This window comes from Peromyscus maniculatus, chromosome 14, assembly GCF_049852395.1.
Source record: "Peromyscus maniculatus bairdii isolate BWxNUB_F1_BW_parent chromosome 14, HU_Pman_BW_mat_3.1, whole genome shotgun sequence".
Classification (NCBI taxonomy): Eukaryota; Metazoa; Chordata; class Mammalia; order Rodentia; family Cricetidae; genus Peromyscus; species Peromyscus maniculatus.
Window position 1 is genome coordinate 90080469 of NC_134865.1, and position 21205 is coordinate 90101673.

Consider the following 21205-nt stretch of genomic DNA (forward strand, 5'->3'; position numbering starts at 1 on the left):
GCTCAGCCCCACATGAATGTAATATTTGTATGCAATGGGAGTTTACAAAGCACTGTGTGCCAGGCATGATTAACTGAAGGCCTTAAAAGGACAGATGTCAGATGTTTTCCCACGAGGAACTGAACTGCAGGGAGGAATCACTTGCCAAAATGCATAGACTAGAGGCAGAGCTAGATGAAAAACCAGGTCTCGTCCTTTACTGGTACCCTCTTAGCCTCCACATCCAAGGCCTTGTTTTCTACTTTTTTGGTTACTAATGGCTAACTGCAGTCTAAAATAAATTCCAGAATGGAACATTTTCCTAAGTTTTGTTCAATTCTGTCATTTTACGTTACATCATTGTAATGATTCTGTTTATTATCAGTGTTGTTACTCTCCTTATGTGTCTAATTTCTGAAGTGAACTGATCTTGGGCACATAAGTATAAGAAATAGAGAGTGAGTAGACATAGACAAGTTCAATGACATGCAAGGCTGAGACGCCCAATGGGGATCTTGGACTATACCCATGTGGGCTTCATAATGAGTGCATTTTATATTGGTATTTTCTTCAAGAGATATTTCAAAATAACTAAGTAAAGCAACATGAAAACAAAGAGAATTTTGTTCAGTTTTTCTTAGGAAGCAATGAGTAGCCCTCAAACCTTTCATTGACAAACAGCTTTGTTAGAGAAGTTTTGTGAACATTCTCGTAAGCTACACTCAATGAAAACAACATAGTGAAGAAGTTATATAAATTAAAATATAAATGCATCTACTTAATGGACCATTAAAGACAAACACATTCTAGCTTTTGCTGATAACAGTTATAACAGTAACAGAAACTTTCAGGTAATTTTAAACCCAGTTGGTCAGCTACCTAGCAAAATGTTAATTATTAACTTTATTGTCCAGTCCATGGTGTTGTTGGTTGGGGCTTCCTGTGAACTCACAAGTGAGCACTACCTTCCTAAGTTAACAAAGGGAATCCCAATGTCTACTGGAAATACATTTCTTTCATCACATGGTCTTACATTCTCCAGAAACTTGTGGGCTACATTCATCTTGCTTACTCACCTGGTGGTGCTTAAGCCCTGAGCCCAAAAGAAAAGACAGAGAAATATTCCAGAAAGAAGTCGGGAGCTGCAAAGCAGTGCTTCTCCACCTGCTGGGCGGTCTGTGCTATCCTAACAGCTCGTCACCATCAATATGCAAGCGTTCACCTCCAGGATGAGATCTGCAGCTCTGCAGCCTCCGGATGCTCTAAGGCAGAGCAGTCAGCTGCATCCTGGGACCAGATGTTTCCCTTTACATGGGTCCTGCAAGTTGAAGGCTGAATCCCACGACATTTTCTTTCCCTAAAGATTCTATTTCAGAACTCCTTGATCCTCATCCCCTCTCAGCTTCCTAATGTGATACAGCTTTTTCTAACTCTGCTATACTGCTCAAATTAGTAACAATACTAATCTTCCATGGGTTTGCCTTGTTCAAAGACTTTTTAATCCTGTGGGCACCTGAACCATATACGTGTGTGTGTGTGTGTGTGTGTGTGTGTGTATGTGTGTGTGTGTGTGTGTGTGTGTGTGTGTGTGTGTGTGTGTGTATGCGTGCACACAGGCTGAACATATCAGCAATGCTTGGAACCAGAAGGATCTTCCACTTCAGGCTTTTGGGGATTTGGGAATGTTTACACTCTCTACCCCTCCCCCCACACACACATAATGAGATACCTTAGGGCAAGAGAGTCCATATCTAAATATACAATTCATATTTACCCCATCTACACCTAGACTGGAGGTAATTTCATATAATTTTTAAGAGTATTTATATGAAACAAGCTTTAACAATGTGGAATATGGCACCTATGGCATTATCTGGACCTCAAGGGATCTGGGATTTTGAGCACTTTGGACTTCAGATTTTTGAATGAACCACAGTCAACCTTTATGTTGTCAAAAATCTTTCTGGACTCTTTTTTCAAACATGTTTCAGTTTACCTCAGTACAAATCTGAGAGCCATTTATTAGTGTTGTGTTTTGTTTCCAGCAGGTGCCAACATGTCAGGTTCTTAGGCATTACAGGTTTACACCAGAACACTAGTGTTCATTTTCCTTCTGGGCCATGTCTTTACCAAGAGCAAACATCACGCTGTCATCTTTCAGCAACAACCTATGAAAATATTCCTCCTCTGGAACAATCAGTGGTCAGAGGTCATCAGCCTGTGTCTATGGTCGTAATCATGAGTGCTTGGAGTATGTAATCTGTACATCTTTCTCTACCATTACCATCCCTACAGTGTGTCATTTCTAATTCCAGTTAATCCAATTACCCTCGGGCTATCAGAAAGAATCTGTCTACAAGGCAACCTAATCCTAACAAAAGCTAGAAGAGGATGCCCATCATCCCGGGTTTCTTAAGGCAGGATTTTATCTTATTATTTTAGTAGTCAAGCTACAAATAATGTGGAATGCTTTTTTAAACCACTTGACAACAAGATGAAGCTGCTTAGAAAAAAACAAACTAACATGTACTTAAATAACCCATGTTAATGGTTGTGAGTGGGCAAGAAGAACAATTTGAACTAGATTGCTAATTAAATGGAGTTAGAAATCTCTCTATATTGAGAGTTCACTCTGTTCTTTCTTCTGGTTACCCACAAAAGCTGAAAAGAGAACAATTTCCAGTAAGAGAAATATGAGAAGTCATGCACAGACATGAGAAAGAACTACTACTCAATTTGGTTAGGAAAAAAAAAAAGCCTAACTCTTTGCTAAATGAGAAAGGCCACAAAGTGGATGTGAAAGCTGTCATTTTTGTCTAAGAACAATATGTATGCATAGCTAGCCAAAGAAAAAAAATAGCATATTAAACATAAATTAATTATACCCGAGACAGGAAACCACAGAAACATGCCATCTGTCTTGGCCAATGAGCATCTCAGTTTTGTCTGAAATGGTTTTTTGTTTAAAAAAAAAAAAGAAAAGAAAAAGAAAAAGAAAGGAAGGAAGAAATCGATATTAGAAATCACCATTTGCTCCTTCTCAATCCTCGCTGTGACAATGCTCAGTAGTTGACTTAAAGAGGAAACAGACACAGGAGCGTCACCAGTGCTGGCCAGACCATCTGAAAACTCCAAACCCAACACGATCTTCCTTGAAAACCTGCCTGCTTTATCACTCAGCATTGTGCTGCAGTTTCCAGCTGTGCTTGCCTGGGTGGCAACCGCTCCATTTCCCTTTGGGATATCACCTAATAGTCACTCATACGTCACTCGCAATCCACTTTGTTTTTAAACATCCTGTTCCTATTTCCATATTACAAGCTTTTTATCTCCAGGAGCTATCAAAATGCATTTCTTTCCCAGAACTACCCCAGTCTCCTACCTCTCTCCCTCCCGCCCACTCACATACAAGCTGGTGAGCATTCTACCACTGACCTACATCCCCTAACCTTTTACACGATTCTTAATGCACATACAATCTATTAAGTTCATTCACAAAACATTCTTGCTTGCTTCAATATCTCTGATGTCAGAATGCATTAGACAATCGATGAAATTATAATTAATTTAGCGGCATTTTTTTCTTATTGACACATAAATAATGCCTGGTAATCAATGGTACCTTACACCCAATGAAATAGTCCTTATTTGTTTCAGTCAGAGTAATAAAGTAGGCAGATGATTCCAGCATATGCAAAGAATCTAGAGGAAAAAATTATTGAAATTACAGAATTTTTTTTAACTTTTCATTGTGGCTTACTGCTGAGTCAATATTTCATTGGCCACATCCAACTCACTCTATAGGAAATGAGAGCTAAAATACAGTGAATGCCAGAAAAGATCAAGAGTTAGATGTCCTAAAAATGACCTTCCCAGAGTAAACGTCATTATTCTCTAGCACGTTATTCAAATCATATTATCCAGTGGGCTTGAAAACAAAGGGGATGTGATTGATCTGATTAAACTTTACCTGAATCAGAAAAGAACGTATTTGGCCTTTTCATCTAACAGTCTAAAGGATTCACTTCCTCAGGAGCTTCCTCAGAACTGACCTTAAACGCGGACTCCAAACCACTGCAACTGCAGAGACCTTCGCAGAGCAGCGTCCCAAGCCGTCTGTCAAAATCCAGGGTTTGGGACTTAAATCTGAAATAGTCACTTTCAAACCCCTGTATCACGAAAAATAGAATATTAGTGTACAGAGAAGACTTCAGCAGTGAAAACGACAACCATTCAGGCTTCGCCTTACTGTCCCTCAGTCTCTCAGTTTATTTTCTGTGAGTGGATTCCAGAGGAGACCAAGAACACCTGCATCTGACTGCGCAAGTGGTCATCTTCTAGAACTCTGCCTGTGTAGCACGTTACACGTGTTTTCACGAGGCTCAGCCCTCCCAATACTGCAGCCCCAGACTTGTATGTGGGCATCAGTGTGTCTGCCTCCTTCCAGCCATCTCAACCACAAATAAAGAGTACAGTGTCTCGGAACATCTCTACTAGAACCGTGGGTCGTCTGTAAGTTCCATGGAAAGCTGGATTATTGGGGGGGATGGAAAACCTGTGAGTGAAAACACTGTGTCACCAGGTAAGAACTGAAACCCACGCATCCGTGAGAAAGCATCGGGAGTGACAGCAAAAGTGGAAACACTCAGATACTTTTTCCAGGTTCTCATTAATATGCAGCTGACAAACCCCAGTTTCCTCCTCATGCATAACCACCCACGCCCATGATTAGAAGGAAGGAAACTGGGAGGGAGTGTCTACAGCTTTGTCTTCAGAGCCAGTCACCTTCAGTAGAGCTGTCCCTGGGGATGACAGCCATCCCCAGGCTTCACAGTCAGGCTTCCTGAAGTGCATGCCCCAGGCTCAGCACGGCGAAGGCCTGGGCTGTGCACCAACAAAATCAGCAGTAACACCACCATTGTACCCGCGGCTAGATCTGTTTAGTTCTGTTCTCGGGGCCTTGCATTTACTCAGTCTTTACAACATATGGCACAAGTTGATACTGATTTTCCATTTTGTAAGTGGCAAAACAAACTCAGGTAGCAAGGCGCATTTTTTGTTGTTGTTGTTGTTGTTGTTGTTTGTTTGTTTTTGCATCCTAAACAAACTCAGTGTATTATTCATCAGAGCCAGTGATTGTGAACTTCCTCTCTAATGCCATTGACTATTAGTGTAAAAGGAATCAGGCATGAATAGTCACTGAATACGTTTATTACACTGACCCATTTAGGGAAAAAAAATTTTAATTTGTTCTGCAGGGGAGGGGTTTGTGACCTGATATCCTTCTTCTGTTTAAAACTATCTCTAATCATTCGATTATAGTAGCATTTAATATGTAAACTGCACTGCTATACATAAAGTATGAGCCTATCCTCTGGTTTCTGAGAAAAAAATATACCCTCAATGGTCTCAGGGTTTCTGCTGCCCACAGATTCCATGATGAAATCCAAACATACAAAGGGCAGTGGTTTCCAGAAGTGAGGAAGAAAGGGCAGGGCCCTCCTGATGGGATGGGACCTGTTCCCTCTTAACAATGTGTGAGAGACTCTCATCCACCCCAACATGTGAAAACACAGTGGGTCCTGAGAGCTAAGGGCAGTCCTTACCCCACCCTGAATCAGCTGATGCCTTTGCCTTGGACTTCCTAGAACAGTGAGAGATAAATGTCTCATGTTTACAAGGCACCAGACTCTCCGGGTTGTTAGAGCACCTGAGCAGGTCTCTTACAATGAGTTTAACTTGGAGTGGAAAGAGCAGCTCATGGTGCAGTTCTGGACTCTGTCACAAACCACAACATGACATTTAGCATCAAGAGGACGGAGCTAAGTCTCCTGAATTCTAGCCAAGCAGCCTCTCCATTCAAGAATCACTCACTTGGAAGTAAACCCAATTTCCCAACAAATTTTAGCAAGCCTCACACACCCCTCTTCTCAGATAAAAACAGAGTACACAGTCTGTAATCCTTAACCATTTAACCCCTAGAGACCATGAGCTACATCAGAAGGGGATAAAACCAAAATCTCCACCCTAGACAGACAGACAGACAGACAGACAGACAGACAGACAGACACACACACACACACACACACACACACACACACACACACACGACATAAAGACACTGCCACAGAGAAGTCACACATACATAAATTTGAATCCATCCACTTCTCTGCCAAGTTGCTCTTTCTATAAACCCCTGAAGAAACTGGGGAAGCCCCTAAAGAAACTGGGGAAGCCTCCCTGACCTGCTAGCCATCTTAACTACCCCCTGCTGTCTGTCTGCATCTCTTCCAGCAGGACCCTCACAGCTGCCATTGGCTGTTCCTCTAGGCCACTGTTGCCAGCTCTAAACATCCTCCAAGATGCAGCCGAAGTAATCTATATCACTGCGAGTCAAACTCCCATAAATTATCATCTCACTTTATAATCTGAATTTATTAAAATATCATAATAACAACGTGGTTCTCACTCTAGGATTCGGCCATATCTGTCATCCCTAATTGCCTCTACCGACTTCGCTGTTGCTTCCTTCCTATTTACGTTACGGATCTCTGTGTATTTTCACCTCTGGAACAGGGCTCCATTTTCATGCCCCAGCACGAAGCATGCTGGATAGTAATTGCCTACCTGTACTTCCCCTGGATTCTGAGTCAATAAGCCTAATGACCAGATTTATTTTTCATAGTGATAGGACTGATATTTCATGGAGTCCCCAGCTCATAGCTGTTTCTCCATAAGTATTTTTTAGATAGTAAGTGGTGAGTTAGCATGACTCAGGAATCAAAAAAATGTCTCTATTCTGGAGAGTACAAAATTGCCTTTATCAGCATCCCGAGAAGCTACCAAAAGGTTTTAATTAGAGAAAAGCCATGATTTGACTAAGCATGTGAAAGGCTCTCAAGCTACATGGAGAATAGATTAATGGAGCCAACACAGGCCAGAGAGGAACAGCTTACAGGCAAATGCAGCAGTCTAGGTGAAAAATGAGCCTTAGATGTACTTCCCAGACAAACTCAGAGGAACTGGACGTCGTGAGAAAATGAGTGAAATTATAGACGACTCTGAGCACTTCCCCTAAGAAGCCAATTATTTGTGACATTTGAAGAGCTGAGTGGCCAGGGGGCTGGGTAAAGACTTAGTTCTGAACAGGTTAATTTTAAGGTATTCATTGAATTCTCGGTAGAGAAGTTGATCAGGCAGCTGTGTGTCCAGGACTTTAAGAAATCCATCACTGTTAAGGCCCTATGCTTTAGGTTTTTGACTGGAGTTCTTTATCCACTCTGTCACTGCCCTTCCAGTGGCTGTGGGTGAGGGAGGGGGTGGCATGAATGGATATTAAACTTCATCAATTTTGTTTTCTGGAGTGATTAGAATAATCCCCCCACTTCAATTATTTTTAAATCCGAAATCCCACACAACTCACATTTTACAGTGCAGGTGTTGCCTTTAGATCTTGGCCTGTTTATTTCATATATCTGCTATTTTGTATCCTTTAACCAAGAGAGTTACATTGTAAACTATAATATCAGTTTCAAATTTACACCAAATACTAAACATGCTTTAATACCTCTAGGTCAAATCCCCTTTGGTGTGGTCTATATTCTCTTTGTACTGGTTTAAATGCAGGTTGGTACAACGATTATGGGAACAAGTGCAGGGATCTTAAAGAATGTGAAGATGAAAGAACTATATAACTCAGGACCTGAGTCTAACAACGTAAATGCTGGTCAACACATGAATGGTTTACACACACACACACACACACACACACACACACACACACACACACACAGAGAGAGAGAGAGAGAGAGAGAGAGAGAGAGAGAGAGAGAGAGAGAGAGAGAGAGAGTTTTTATATAAAATGGAATGTTACTCTGCTCAGGAAGAAAGGAAATCTTGTCATTTGTCATGACACAGACACCCCCAGAGGACACTGTGCGAGTGAAATGAATCAAACAGAAAGAAAACCACTATATGGTCTCACTATACATGGTCTTGAGTTATTGTGGGAAGGAAATGGGGGGAGGTAGGTCAGAAGATACAAAATCACAGATATACAAAATAAGCAAGCCAAAAGAGCTAAGTACAACATGAGGTGCACAGCAAAATAAAATGTTGATTCTTCAAAATACAGTGCTTTAGTTACATCAAATAAAAATGATCCAAACACATCAATTCAAGAGACTGACAAATTTTCTCTAGATTAAGTCTCTCACAGTCAGTTTTCTCTGAACACAATATTAATATTACAAAATGAAAGTGGAGATATTATTATGATTTTCTAGAAATAAAAAGGATTACAAAGCAGCACTGTGAGTAACTATGCACAAAATCAGAAATCATAGCTAGGCGTGGATGGTGGTGCAGGCCTGTGAGCCCAGCACATGGTGGCAGAGGACGCCAGGGTGAGGAGCAGGTCAACCTGGTCCCCACAGCAGGACTTTCAGGGAGGTTGGGGAGAAAGTGGGTAACCCAGATGAAAAGGACAAATTCCTAGAGATGTACCATCCAACAAGAACAAATCAGAAAAGCCAGAACTAGTAATGAGATTAAACAAGTAAACAAGCAGCTTCCCAACAGACAACAGCTCAAGGCCAGATGGTCTTAACTAGGAGTACTTAAAGGAGAATTAAGACCAATCCTTCTCAAGCTTGCTAACTCTACAAGATAAGCGCTGCTCTGATACCGAGGTCAGGTAAAGGTATTTCAAGAAGTGAAAACTTCAGACCAACATTCCTTATGAATGGTGAGACAACACACAAACAGAATTCAGCGGTACCTTAGAAGAATTACTAACAGTGACCAAGAGAAATATTCCATAATAGCAGGATGGCTTAACATACAAAAAAATTAACATTAGCAGAATGAGAATGGGGAGTGGACCTCACATCATGTCAGTTGATGCAGAAGAAACTTAATATTCAACAATCTTTCATGAGAAAAACGTTCAATGACATAAGAACAGAGCTAAAGATCCTCAACATGACATGAGTGCCCTGTGAGCACGGAGTGTTTGACATCATCCCCAAAGGTGAAAGTAGTGAAAATTCTTAAGTCAAGAACAAGACAGGAATGTCCACCTCAAAGTCAATATAGCATCAGGAGCTCTCACCAGGGCAATTAGGCAACTAAAACAAAAAGCATCCAAACTGGAAAGTAATCATGGTAATCGTGTCTATTCACAGGTGGCATTTCTTACAAACTTAAGAAATGAAGTCAATCAACAAACTCAGCAAGGTTGCGGGTTGAGAAATCAATACACAAAGTCAGTTATGGACTGGAGAGCTCAGTCAGTAAAGCACTGCTTCCTGTGCAAACATAATCTGTGTTCCTTCCCTGGGACCTGGACAAACAAAGCCAGGTGTGGTGGCATGTGCTTTTAATCCAGGAGGCTCCCTGGGATCACTGGCCAGCAAGCCTAGCCTAATTGTCAAGTGCCAGGAATGTGGAGCCTGGGAACAACACAGGAGGTTGACCCTTGACCTTCCCCCATGTAGATACTCTCCTGCATAACAAGACACATAAACATATGTACACAGGGAGAAGAAAAGCATTTGCATTTATGTATACTAGCAATGAACAATCCTACAAAGTAAGAAAACAATTCCATCTATAGTAGTATTAAAAAGAATAAAATACTTCATAGTAAGTTTGACCTGGGAAGTCAAATACATATACCAGAAGCTATAAAACAGTTGCTATAAGCAATTAAAGAAGGGGTAGGTAGAAAGATATCCCACTTACACGGGCCAGGAGATTTAATATCATTACAGAGACAATACTATCCAAAACAATCTGTCCTGTCAATCTAATCCCCATCAAAATCTCTCAACGATGTCTTTGCAGTAATTAAAAAACATTGCCCTAAAGGTTTGACAAAAATCTTTCCAAAGTTAGTAGGCTTATACTTTGTAATAACACAGTTTACAAGTCTACAATATTGATAACAATATAGTACTGGCATATAGATCAATGAAATAGCATAGAAAGCTCAGACATAAACTCTCACATATACAAACTCAAGTAATTGTTCATAAGGATGCAAAACCATTCTGTAAGACAAGAACTATCTCTTCAACAAACGCTGCTAGGGAGATTGATTGATTACCCTCTTGCAGGAGTCAACTTGAACCCTTACAACACTTAAAAATTAGTTCAAAGTAGATTAAAGCCTTAATTGTAACAGCGAACGCCATAAAATTTCCAGAAGACGACACTGGAGAAATGTTCATGACATTGAACTGGGCAGTGCTTCTTAATCCTTACCCTCTTCCACTTACAGTATAATTGTCTTAAATATTTTCTGTACATACATTTAGAAGTGGTATTGGGTTCAATATATCTCAGGGGACAATTGCCTAGCTTCTATGAGGCCCTAGGTTCAATCTCTTAACACACACAAAAAAGCAGGGATAATGTTTTACTTCCAAACATAACTTAGAAGGCTGGAGAAGAGGAACACCTGTCATAATACATGTTACATCCATCCATCTACTGCATCCTTGCTGGTGCATAAATCTCTTTCCCTTACCATGTCTTCTCTATACCAAAACCTTTTAGTCATTCTCTTAAGATCAGTTTGCTGGTGGCATTCTTTTAGTTTTTGTTCATCTGGTTATCTCTTGGCTTCCCCTTTGTTCCTTAGGGCAGAGAACTCTAAATTTACAGTTCTTTCTCAGAACCTATTTTGCCCAGTGAATTCTGACATCTGTGGCTTCTGATAAGAAATCCACCAATCAAATTATATTCCTCTATACAAGTAATAAGTCATTTTTCTCTTGCTTTCAGTTTTTAAAATTTAATTTAAAAGACAGGCATAGTGATGCACATGTGTAAGCCCAGCACTTAACCTGAAGACAGAGTCACTTGGGCTCAGGAGTTTGAAATTGTAGTAGAATATTATTTTAAGGTGTGTTACTTTTGTTTATATTGCATTTGCTTAACTCTATTAAGCTGTGTTACTGTGCCTGTGTAAAACACCTGATGGTGTAATAAAGAGCTGAATGGCCAATAGCAAGGCAGGAGAAAGATAGGTGGGGCTGACAGGCAGAGAGAAGATATAGAAGGAAAAATCTGGGAAGAGAACAAAAAGAGATAGGGAAGTTAAAAGAGCTAGCAGCCAGAAAAGGAGGACGAGTCCAGGGGCCAGCCACCCAGCTACACAGCCAGCCACGGAGTAAGAAACAAAGAAAGGTATTTAGGAATAGAAACAAAAAGCCCAGAGGCAAAAGGTAGTCAGGATAATTTTAAGTTGAGGAAAGCTGCCTAGAAACTAAGCCAAGCTAAGGTTGGGCATTCATGAGTAAAAATAAGCCTCTGTGAGTGATTTATTCGGGAGCTGGGTGGTGGCCCCCCTAAAAAGAGCCAAAAAACAACAGACACCACAGTGCAGTCTGACAGAGCAGTTTCCGTCAGACACTTCCAATGTCTCCATCATCAGCGCTGCTGACCTTCTCAGCTGAGACCTTCCTGGTTCACAGTACAGAGAGTGTGCATCAACTGATGCCTGAACATTGTCCATAAACCTCCATTACTGCCACCCTCCAAATACCCAAGACTGTCTCCTGGTTACAGGTCCAACTCCCTGTGCGGGCTCTGTGGATGTCACATGTGTGGAAGTCCTCAATCTCAACTAGGCTTCCTCTAAACCCACACCTATGACATGGGGATCTACCAGATGATGCAAAACATAAAACCAACAAACAAATAAAAAATAGATTTCCATATGGTCTCCACCAGGACCATGGAGAGGGGGCTCTCTCCTGGCCAGCAGGCATGAAGACCAAGGCTCCTTCTTTGTCACCTCTGACACCACCCAGCAGGGGTGAGGGATGGAGCAACGGGATGCCAGCCCAGTAGTTTATAGAGCTCCTACCCGGCCTTCCTGGAGTGTAGTGGTGGGGCATAGCTGCTTCTTTGGCACTTGGCTACAGTGTAGACACTTGTAAATCTTCTGTTTCTCAAGGGGTGCCCTCTTCTTGGTCTCCTGGCTAGACCAGAGTCATGTTTTTATAGGAGTCAATGTTGTGTGCCTACTGGCATTTCTAGGTTGCTCATACATTTGTTTCAAATTCTAGACTATTTTATACACTATGAAAACCCAAGGAACTTACTTCCATATTGTTTCTTGGATTCTGAGGTTCTCGGCCAATCTGATGTGTGTGTGTGTGTGTGTGTGTGTGTGTGTGTGTGTGTGTGTGTGTGTGTGTGTGTGTGTGTGTAATGGCAAGGACCTTAGTTGTATTTGACATGAGGACTGGTAAATAAAAAAAAAAAATCTTTGGCCTCCCAGTCAATCCCAAATTCAACCAACTTTTCCGAGTTCTGGTAGTTACCTGGACCACTGAGGCATTGCCACAAGACTTCTTCTCTTTTGAAACATCCTTTTTCTCTAGATATTAGGATAGCTACACCAGCTTGTTTCTTCTGTGGTGTATGTTGGTGTGGGATTATCTATTGCTTGATTTTTAATGGATGTGTTTAGCTTCTTTGGGTTGAATTTTCCCTTCTAGTGCTTTCTGTAGGGCTGGGTTTGTAGACAGGTATTGATTAAATCTGGTTTTATCCTGGAATCTTTTGTTTACTCCGCCTATGGTGATTAAGAGTTTTGCTGGATATAATAGTCTGGGTTGGCATCCGTGGTCTCTTAGTGTCTGCATGAGATTTGTCCATGATCTTCTAGCTTTCATAGTCTCTATTGAGTAGTCTGGTGTTATTCTGATGGGTTTACCTTTATATGTTACTTGGTCTTTTTCCTTTGCGGCTCTTAATATTTTTTCTTTGTTCTGTGTGTTTAGTGTTTTGATTATTATGTGGCGAGGGGACTTTTTTTTTGGATCCAGCCTATTCGGTGTTCTGTAAGCTTCTTGTATCTTCATATGTATTTCTTTCTTTAGGTTAGGAAAGTTTTCTTCTATAATTTTGTTGAATATATTTTCTGTGCCTTTGAGTTGGTATTCTTCTCCTTCTTCTATCCCTATTATTCTTAGGTTTGGTCTTTTCATGGTGTCCCAAATTTCCTGGACGTTTTGTGTTATGACTTTTTTGTCTTTAGTGTTTTCTTTGACTGACGAATCTATTTTCTCTATCGTGTCTTCAGTGTCAGAGATTCTCTGTTCCATCTCTTGCAATCGGTTGGTTATGCTTGTTTCTGTATTTCCTGTTCGTTTTTTCAGGATTTCTATTTCCAGCATTCCCTCAGCATGTGTTTTCTTTATTGTCTCAATTTCATTTTTGAGATCTTGGAATGTTTCTTTCATCTGTTTAATTGCTTTTTCTTGGCTTGATTTGATTTCTTCCCATTTTTTGTTCATTTTTTCTTCCATTTCTTTAAGGGAGTTTTTTATTTCCTCTTTAATGGAGTTTTTCATTTCCTCTTTAAGGGAAGATTCTCTCAAGACACTAGTTGTGTGATAATAGTGTGTTTTGTGTGTGTGAATGAGAATTTGTAAATGTTGAATTCTAGGCTTCGACAATCATTGTCAGTGCAGATTAAGCTGCAAGTATTTATGCTTTAAAACTTAAATTATAAAGCTAGTTACGTCTTTCTAACAACTAGTTTTAATGTTTATGAGCATATTTTACCTACATTACCTTTTCAGGATGTTGAGAAAGATGCATCACAAGCAAAGGCTGGAGGCTGGGGGCTAGATGGTTTTGAGGAAGAGGTCTTGGTGGACTCTTTCATAGAGCAAAGGGAAGCAATGCCTTCTGGGAAATGAGCTAAGTTTTAATCTAGTCTTTAGGATTAGAAGTCAAAAACAAAAATATTAAGGAAAGGAAAACCTAATTGATCTTTGAAGTGTTGTTATAAGGAATTGAGTGGGACTTTTGAGGCCTTTCTTCCAGAAAACAAGGACTTGGTTGTCAGGCCTATATTAGGCCTAAACCTTGGTGCCATGTAGTTGTACTTAAATCATTTCAATGGAAAGTGTCTTAGTGATTGGAACTTCTAGTGCAGTTTGAAGTTCTTCCATTTGAAAAATGTGATATTTGCATGGGATTGTTTGAATCTTGTTTTCTAGTCCCTCCCCATCACCACCCTCATAGTCTGAAGGTAGATTTTTCTCTTGATAAAGGAACAAAAAAGGTGAACATCTTGTTTGTAAATAGGTATCTAGTAACTAGTGGTAAACTTGAAATGGTAGAATTCTTTAAAGCCTAATTCTAGATAGCCTTAAGAAAATATATCTTAATTACTTTTGAACCTGTATTCACCTTGTTTTTTTTTCAAATATCTTAAGTTATATTTTCTTTTTCAGAGCTGCTGCTTATTTGGGGCTACTTTTTTTTTTTAATTGAGGCTTAATTCATAAAAGGGTATATTGTTTTGATGAGACTTTTTTTTAGAGTTACTTTTTAAAGTCATGAGGTCAACAACTTGGACTACTATGCATGTAAGTGCTAATGCAAATTAAAGCCCAAGTTGACCTCCAGCAGCAGTTCATTCTATGTTGACAGTGAGAGAACACTTTGCCTGTTAGGATACTGTTACTCGTGGACTGAAATGCTGAAGAAACCCCTCCCCCTATTTTGTTTTTTTGCAAAAATCAAGGTATATTCTAGGGTTTCCTGGTTGACCTCAACAGATAAACTGAGATGATAGTCTTAGTTCAGAAATGATCTGAATGTAGATTTACAGTCTACGTGTACAGCTGGCTAAGTGAGATCGCTTTCACAGTTCTGCATGTAACCCATCGGCTCCCCATTAGTCACTGAACTCTTAAAACTTGTAGCATTATCACAATGTTTTGCGCCAATTTTATAAACTTTACAGTACAATATGTGTTCCTTTTCTGAGGCAAACCAAAGGTATATTTCTCAAGGTTCTGCTGCTATCAGCAGTGTTGATGGAGGATTTTTTATATATTTGTAATAGATAGAAATAAACCAGAAAAAAAGAAGAAAAAAAAAAAGTGGTGGAGGAAAAGGTGAACACTGCAAGAATACTCAAAAGGGCTGAGAGTTGCAAACGCCAAGATTGGCTTTGCATAGTAAATGGAATAGAACAGCTCTGAACTATAGCTTACTTTTCCTGGTTTGGTCTGACAGAATGATTGAATGCTTTTGTACAAAAATCAGAGCCTTAAAAACAAGGATTTGGTGAGATTGTAAAATGGTGTGCCACTTTGGCAAAACAGTCTGGTGGTTGGTCAAAATGCAAAACATTGTTACTCTGTTACTCAACAATTCTACCCTTAGGAATATAACCTCAAACTACTGAAAATGTGCACCTATGAAACATGTACATGAAGATTTACAGCAGTGTGTTGCTAATAGTAAAAAAGTTAAAACAACTCAAATAGCTATCAAATACTGGAGAGAAATAAAATGTGGCTTATTCATACAATAGAATATTATTAAGACATAAAAATGAATAAGAAACTGACAGATTAAATGACTTTGGTGAACCTTCATAATTTCATTTGTAGATCTTTCCATTTCTAATTTATAAATACATTTGGGGTTATAAATTATAAATGTACTGCCTCCTGTCAACATTGTATACTTCTATTTGATGATTTCTGTGTCAAATATTATATGGAAATGTTTCCAAGTATTTTCTGTATTAACTGTGAATGAATAGAACAAAATAAATTGCCTGAAAAAAAAAAAAAATCACACCCAAACTTTTCTAGAAGCAGAAATTTCTAGCTAAATTGTTGAACTCTATTACTCTAAATAACAGTAAAAATAACATAAGCTACTCAATAAATTCCAATTTATTGACTAGTGTGAAACTGTGAAAAAAGGGAAAGCAGAAATATAATTATGGCAACACCCCTAAACTGCCAAAGTACAGTTAGGAACAAGATGTTACACTGTGTGCTGGAGACGTTTGTGCAAAAACACAAGCAAAAGGACGGACACAGACCTGTGCAGTGACTGAGAAGGATGGACACACACCTGTGCAGTGACTGAGGACAGACAGACACCTGTGCCAGTGGCTGCACCAACTTTTCTGAGGCACTGTATAGAACACTCATATGGAGACACCTTTGAGGAGGAATGATGTTGGAATTATTTTGACAGTAATTGTTTTTTTAGATAGAATTGCTGTGAGGCTTTGTCTGGTGTCAAACTCCCTGACCTCAGGCTCCCAAACACTACACTTAGATAAAGGCTGTGCAGTGAGAATGAAGCTAAATTTTTGCAAATGTTACCTGCCCAAAAGAATAACTTTTAAAATAAATAATATTTGAAAAAGAAACAACCAAGACACACAAAAATCCTTAAATGACTAAAAAAAAAGAAAGAAACCTGTGTAAATTAGAAAACAAGACAGAGTAATAGCAAAAGAACATTGTAGGGTGTGCTGGTTAGTTTTACGTCAACTTAACACAAGCCAGAATCATTTTGGAAGAGAGAGCCTCCACTGAGAAAATGCCCCCACCAGACTGACAAGCCAGCGGTTCATTCCTGGGCTTGCAGTCCCAGGAGCCGTAAGCAAGCAGGCTGAGCAACCCATGAGGAGCAAGCCCACAAGCAGCTTTCCTCCATGGCCTCTGCACAGCTCCTTCTGCCTGGAGTTCCTCTTCTAACTTCCTTCAGTGATGGGCTGGGGTATGGAACTGTGAGCTAAAATAAACCCTTTTCCATGTGGTGTATTTACACAGCAGAACATCATTCAGCTATTAAGAAAAATGAACTTAGAAGTAAACAAAACTAGAAACAGTTATCAAGAGAGAGGTAACCAAGACTCAAAAAGATAAATATTTCATGTGTTCTCTTAAATGTGGGTGGTAGCTTCTAAGCTTTAGATATGTGTGTGTTTTAATCAAAATAACCACGAGGCTAGGTAGTTAGCAAGTATCAGTAGGGAAGAGGCATCTCCCATGAGAGGGGAGACAGGACACAGTGTTATAAAGAGATAAAGGGGAAACAAGAATAGAATAATAAAATGGGGAGGGGGTCAGGAATATTAGGGGGAGGGGCAACTGACACTAAAGGACTTTTGAAAAGCCATATGGAAACCTCCTACCATGAAAGCTTCCTAAGGTACACACATTCCAAAGTATACACATTTATGAAAGGAATTTAAATGGGTCACCACTTAATGAAAAAGACATGCCTGCATGTATGTTTGTGCACCACATTCATGCAGTGCCCACGGAGGCCAGCAAAGAACATCAGATCTCTTGGAACCAAAGTTACAGATGGGTTGTGAGTTGCTATGTGGATGATGGGAATCAAACCTGGTTCTCTGGAAAAGCAACCAGTGCTCTTTCAGCCACCAAATGATTGTCTTTAAGCAAAATATTATGAGAGATACAATACACTGAGAAAATAAAACTAATCAAGACACACCTTTAAGAAAGAAAAGAGGGGCTGGAGAGATGGTTCAGTGGTTAAGAACGCTGCCCGCTTCTTCCAGAGACTCACAGTCCTCCACAAGGTCATCAGGTAGGCTGAGCTGCTGGCTCCCAGGACAGCCCCACATACTGAATATCTTCCTGGTGCCTGCTATGGCTCTAGGGATGAGCTTGGGGTAATTGTTACTATACTCTTCCTGCTTTTCCATAAACTATAGAGAAGCACTGTAGAGAGCCACTGACTATGGCAACATCTTGCCCACATTGACTGCACTTCCCCAGAGTCACTAGACTTCAGAAGGACCAGGTGTGCTAACCACATCCTTATGTAGCTGACACACTGCCCTCCTAAGTTTCAAAGACTGAACAATACAAACGCAAGAGTGAATAAACTTACATTCCATATTTTTCTAAAGGTAAACTAAATTTTTCTCCTCCTTTTTCAAACTCAAATTTCTGGTTTGGGCAAACCACATAAAAAGCTCTGCATCCTGGAGCTTGAGAAAGGCTCGCAGGGAATTCACTGGTCACCAGAATGCTCGGAGGGATAGAAACCAAAAGCAGTTTAAATCAGAAACCTTCCCCAATTCTCTGAAGTGCAAAATATGAAATTATTACTAGTTACAAATAACAGAAATTATGTGACAATATGCATGTTAGTAAATGATGTAATGATGGTGGAGAAACTAATGGTATTGACAGACCAAATTTACACAGAAAAGTTTAAAATAAAGCATCTAAGTTACATGGACATTGGACAAGCAGATCAGTAAATGTGAATACAGGGAACTCCTTTTTGATGTTCACATGAAACTGACCTAGACTGAGGCCCATGGTTGTCTAAGAGCTCTGAACTGCAAGCTCAACTCTGGTCCCTGATCTTCAACAAGGAGCTAGGAGAACTGAAGAGAGTCATTAACATCTTTAGGTCCTACAAAGATCTGCCTGGATAGGCTGCACCATCACTGTGATCCACCTCCCTTTTTAGCTTTGAAATGATACAGTCCTACAGAGTTAAAAGGAAAATGAATAATATTACCATGTCATCACAGTCAGATGGGTCATAAATGCTCTGTTGAAAAACTTTACAGCATTCTATAAATTCTTCGCTCATCACATGGATTTGCGCATTTAGGATTGCTCCCTTGGTGCCACCAAATTCCAGTCTTTCCAGTTTTTCAAATTCCAGTATGGTGACAAACATGTCCTTTGTAAAAAATAGTAAAGACCTTTCTGTCATCTTCAGCAACAAAGGAGATTTTAAAGATTCCAATCTAAACATTTTCAAACACTCAGAATCAATGAGCACTTACAACACAGAAAACTAATACTGCTGATTTCACTGAAGAGAGCAAATGCTGATTTTTAAAATCACACTCCATTTTAAATCACCGAAAGGTACCTCACAGTGGAGACAGCACCTAGTGTACACATGAACCTGAGTGTGAACCTGAGTGCAATCCTAACAGCAAAGCAGCCAACATTCCTGGCCTCGGCCACCTACTCTTGGCAGTGATCCAACACCTGACTGGAGGGGAAACGCAGAGACTGTCTACAGGAGAGAGGCAAATCGCCCTTAGGTGTTTCAGAGACTTTAGTGGCATTCAGGCTAACCAACAATAAGAATGTTCACATAAATATCTGGTTTTGAATGAAATTCAGCAAATCTTACATAAATGATAAAATGTCAAATCTGCAGAAAACTGGACAACTTGAAAAGAAGGCAGGGTCATCAGTCCTAAAGAAGCCTAAGGTGAAGAAGGCAGGGTCATCAGTCCCAAAGAAGCCTAAGGTGAAGAAGGTGGGGTCATCAGTCCCAAAGAAGCCTAAGGCAATAGTCTCAACACAAGACTTTGTGCATCCAATTTTTACATTCTAGGTTTGTGTAATTTTTTAAAATACACAGGACTGGAGAGAGGGCTCAGCGGTTAAGAGCCCGGGCTGTTCTTCTAGATGACCTGAGTTGATTCCCAGCACCCACAGGGTGCCTGACAATGGAGGGTAACTCCAGTTCCAAGGGATTCTCTGCCCTCTTCAGGCCTCCACAGGAGCTGCGTGCATGTGATGCAGAGCCACACATACAGACAAAATACTTATGCAAAGTAAATTTTCCATATGTTTTAGTTCTATGAATAATTTTACTAATTAATTCTATAGCATTTATATTACACACTTGTGAATGGTATAAATGTATCTATTTATATGACAGTGTGAATGCCAGCCAAGAGAGGACTGAGTAGGAGGATAGGACTCTGAAGCACCAAGTTTGGGACAGTTTGGGCTATATGGTGAGACTGTGTCATAAACAAAGATTTTTTAAACAGAGGACGTGACAGTGTATTACTTTAAATTATCAAGTGGGTTTTCAAGTATGAAATTTTACTTTCAAGTTTCATACATTTCTTTTTCAGCATTTACAAGAAGGGTGATTCCTTTATAGCTTCCTGTTACATAGTTTTCCACAGGCACTTGGGAAATTATGTCTAGTCACTGACAGATAAAGAGATTTACTTACTCCTTCATGTAATAATAGCTTAAAATGTATAAAAAGTAGGGTGTGGGGGGGGGTTCACTCCTGTCATTCCAGCACTTTGGAGGAAGAGGCAGAACAGAGTTCAAGACTAGCCTGAGCCACATAGTGGGGCCCTGTCTCAACAGAGCCAGGGGTGTGTGTCTGTGTAAAGGGCTTACCAGGTATATAAGCAAGGCTAAGTGTGATCTCCAGTGCCAGAGAAAAGAAAGAAAAAGAGAGGGAGGGAGGAAAGGAATTTAAAAAGGCCACAAAGCTAACGCTTCTAAAGCCTTCCTTCTTTCCTTAGAGTGGGACTTCCCCATCACACGAGTCACAGGACAAGCTACGAGCTTCTTGACCTCACCCACATATAACTAGATAAATGAATACCTCTATTTTTATCAGCCGGTCAAGAAACTTGTTAAATCTGCCAAACACCAGGTGAGACTGGAAATCCCAGGGTCTCCACTCCGTATTTCCTGTGAAATAGCCTGCCAATCCTTCTCTAGACTTGAAAAAAGAATTTTGGAAAGTCTTCAAGATACCAATGGCCACCTGCACCTTTTCCAGTGCGTCTTCAATTTCTCCCTTCAAGAGATCTTCAGGTGACAGGTATGTTCTTGCCTAGGATTTAATTAAAAGGAACCTTGATCAAAAATATATTTCTTTTGGTTTTTTTTTTTCATTGTAACCATCTGACATTTTAAATGACGCTTTCTAAACTGACCCAACAATGCTGTTGAAACAAAAGCACAAACCCTAGAAATTTATACACTCAAGCTTTGATGACATGTATGTCACGTGAGAACACTGTGAGGAGTGCCTGCTGTACACATTCTAATGAAGACAAAATTTTTACTAAGTCTCATATGAATGACAATACTGCACAGATGTTCTACCAGTCAATATTCTGGACAATCTGATTTTCACATAAAGAAACACACAAGCCAGCAGCGCCATCCGTCAGAACACAGGTTTTCAGAGGGTGGTCACTCTACTAATGTTATGGGGTCACTTGCAAAGGTAAAAAGAGCTAGTTATGCCAGGCAGTGGTGGCTCACGCCTTTAATCCCAGCACTCAGGAGGCAGAGCCAGGCAGATCTCTGTGAGTTCGAGGTCTACAGAGCAAGATCCAGGAGAGGCACCAAAACAACACAGAGAAACCCAGTCTCAAAAAACAAAAATCCAAAAAAAGAGCTAGTTATGTGGAGCCTAATTCTGAAATTTCTTTCCCATTAGCAGACCTTTTTGGTGGGCAGAATAAGCAGCATCATGGGACACATGATGGAGCTGAGCCATGCCATGTGAACTTTTTCTTTTTAGATGCAGATGGGAGAGAGACAAAAGCAGTAATTCAGACCAGTGAGGAAGAGGAAATGAACAAACACCCAAATGAACATAA

At 40.1% G+C, this 21205-nt stretch overlaps 1 protein-coding gene across 4 annotated transcripts in view; it reads right to left on the bottom strand.

Annotated features, from left to right (window-relative positions):
* Dnah11 (dynein axonemal heavy chain 11) overlaps positions 1-21205 on the bottom strand; it is a 324850-nt gene that overhangs the window by 283298 nt on the left and 20347 nt on the right. For 3 of the 4 annotated variants that reach the window (XM_042261290.2, XM_076551573.1, XM_076551572.1), the window contains exons 7-9: positions 20194-20427; positions 18331-18498; positions 4032-4148 (exon numbers count right to left, since the gene is read on the bottom strand). In XM_042261290.2, the coding sequence (XP_042117224.1) occupies positions 4032-4148; positions 18331-18498; positions 20194-20427 (519 nt within the window). Of the gene's footprint in view, positions 1-3949; positions 4149-18330; positions 18499-20193; positions 20428-21205 lie in introns of those variants that run through there. The other variant, XM_076551574.1, reaches the window with a different exon arrangement.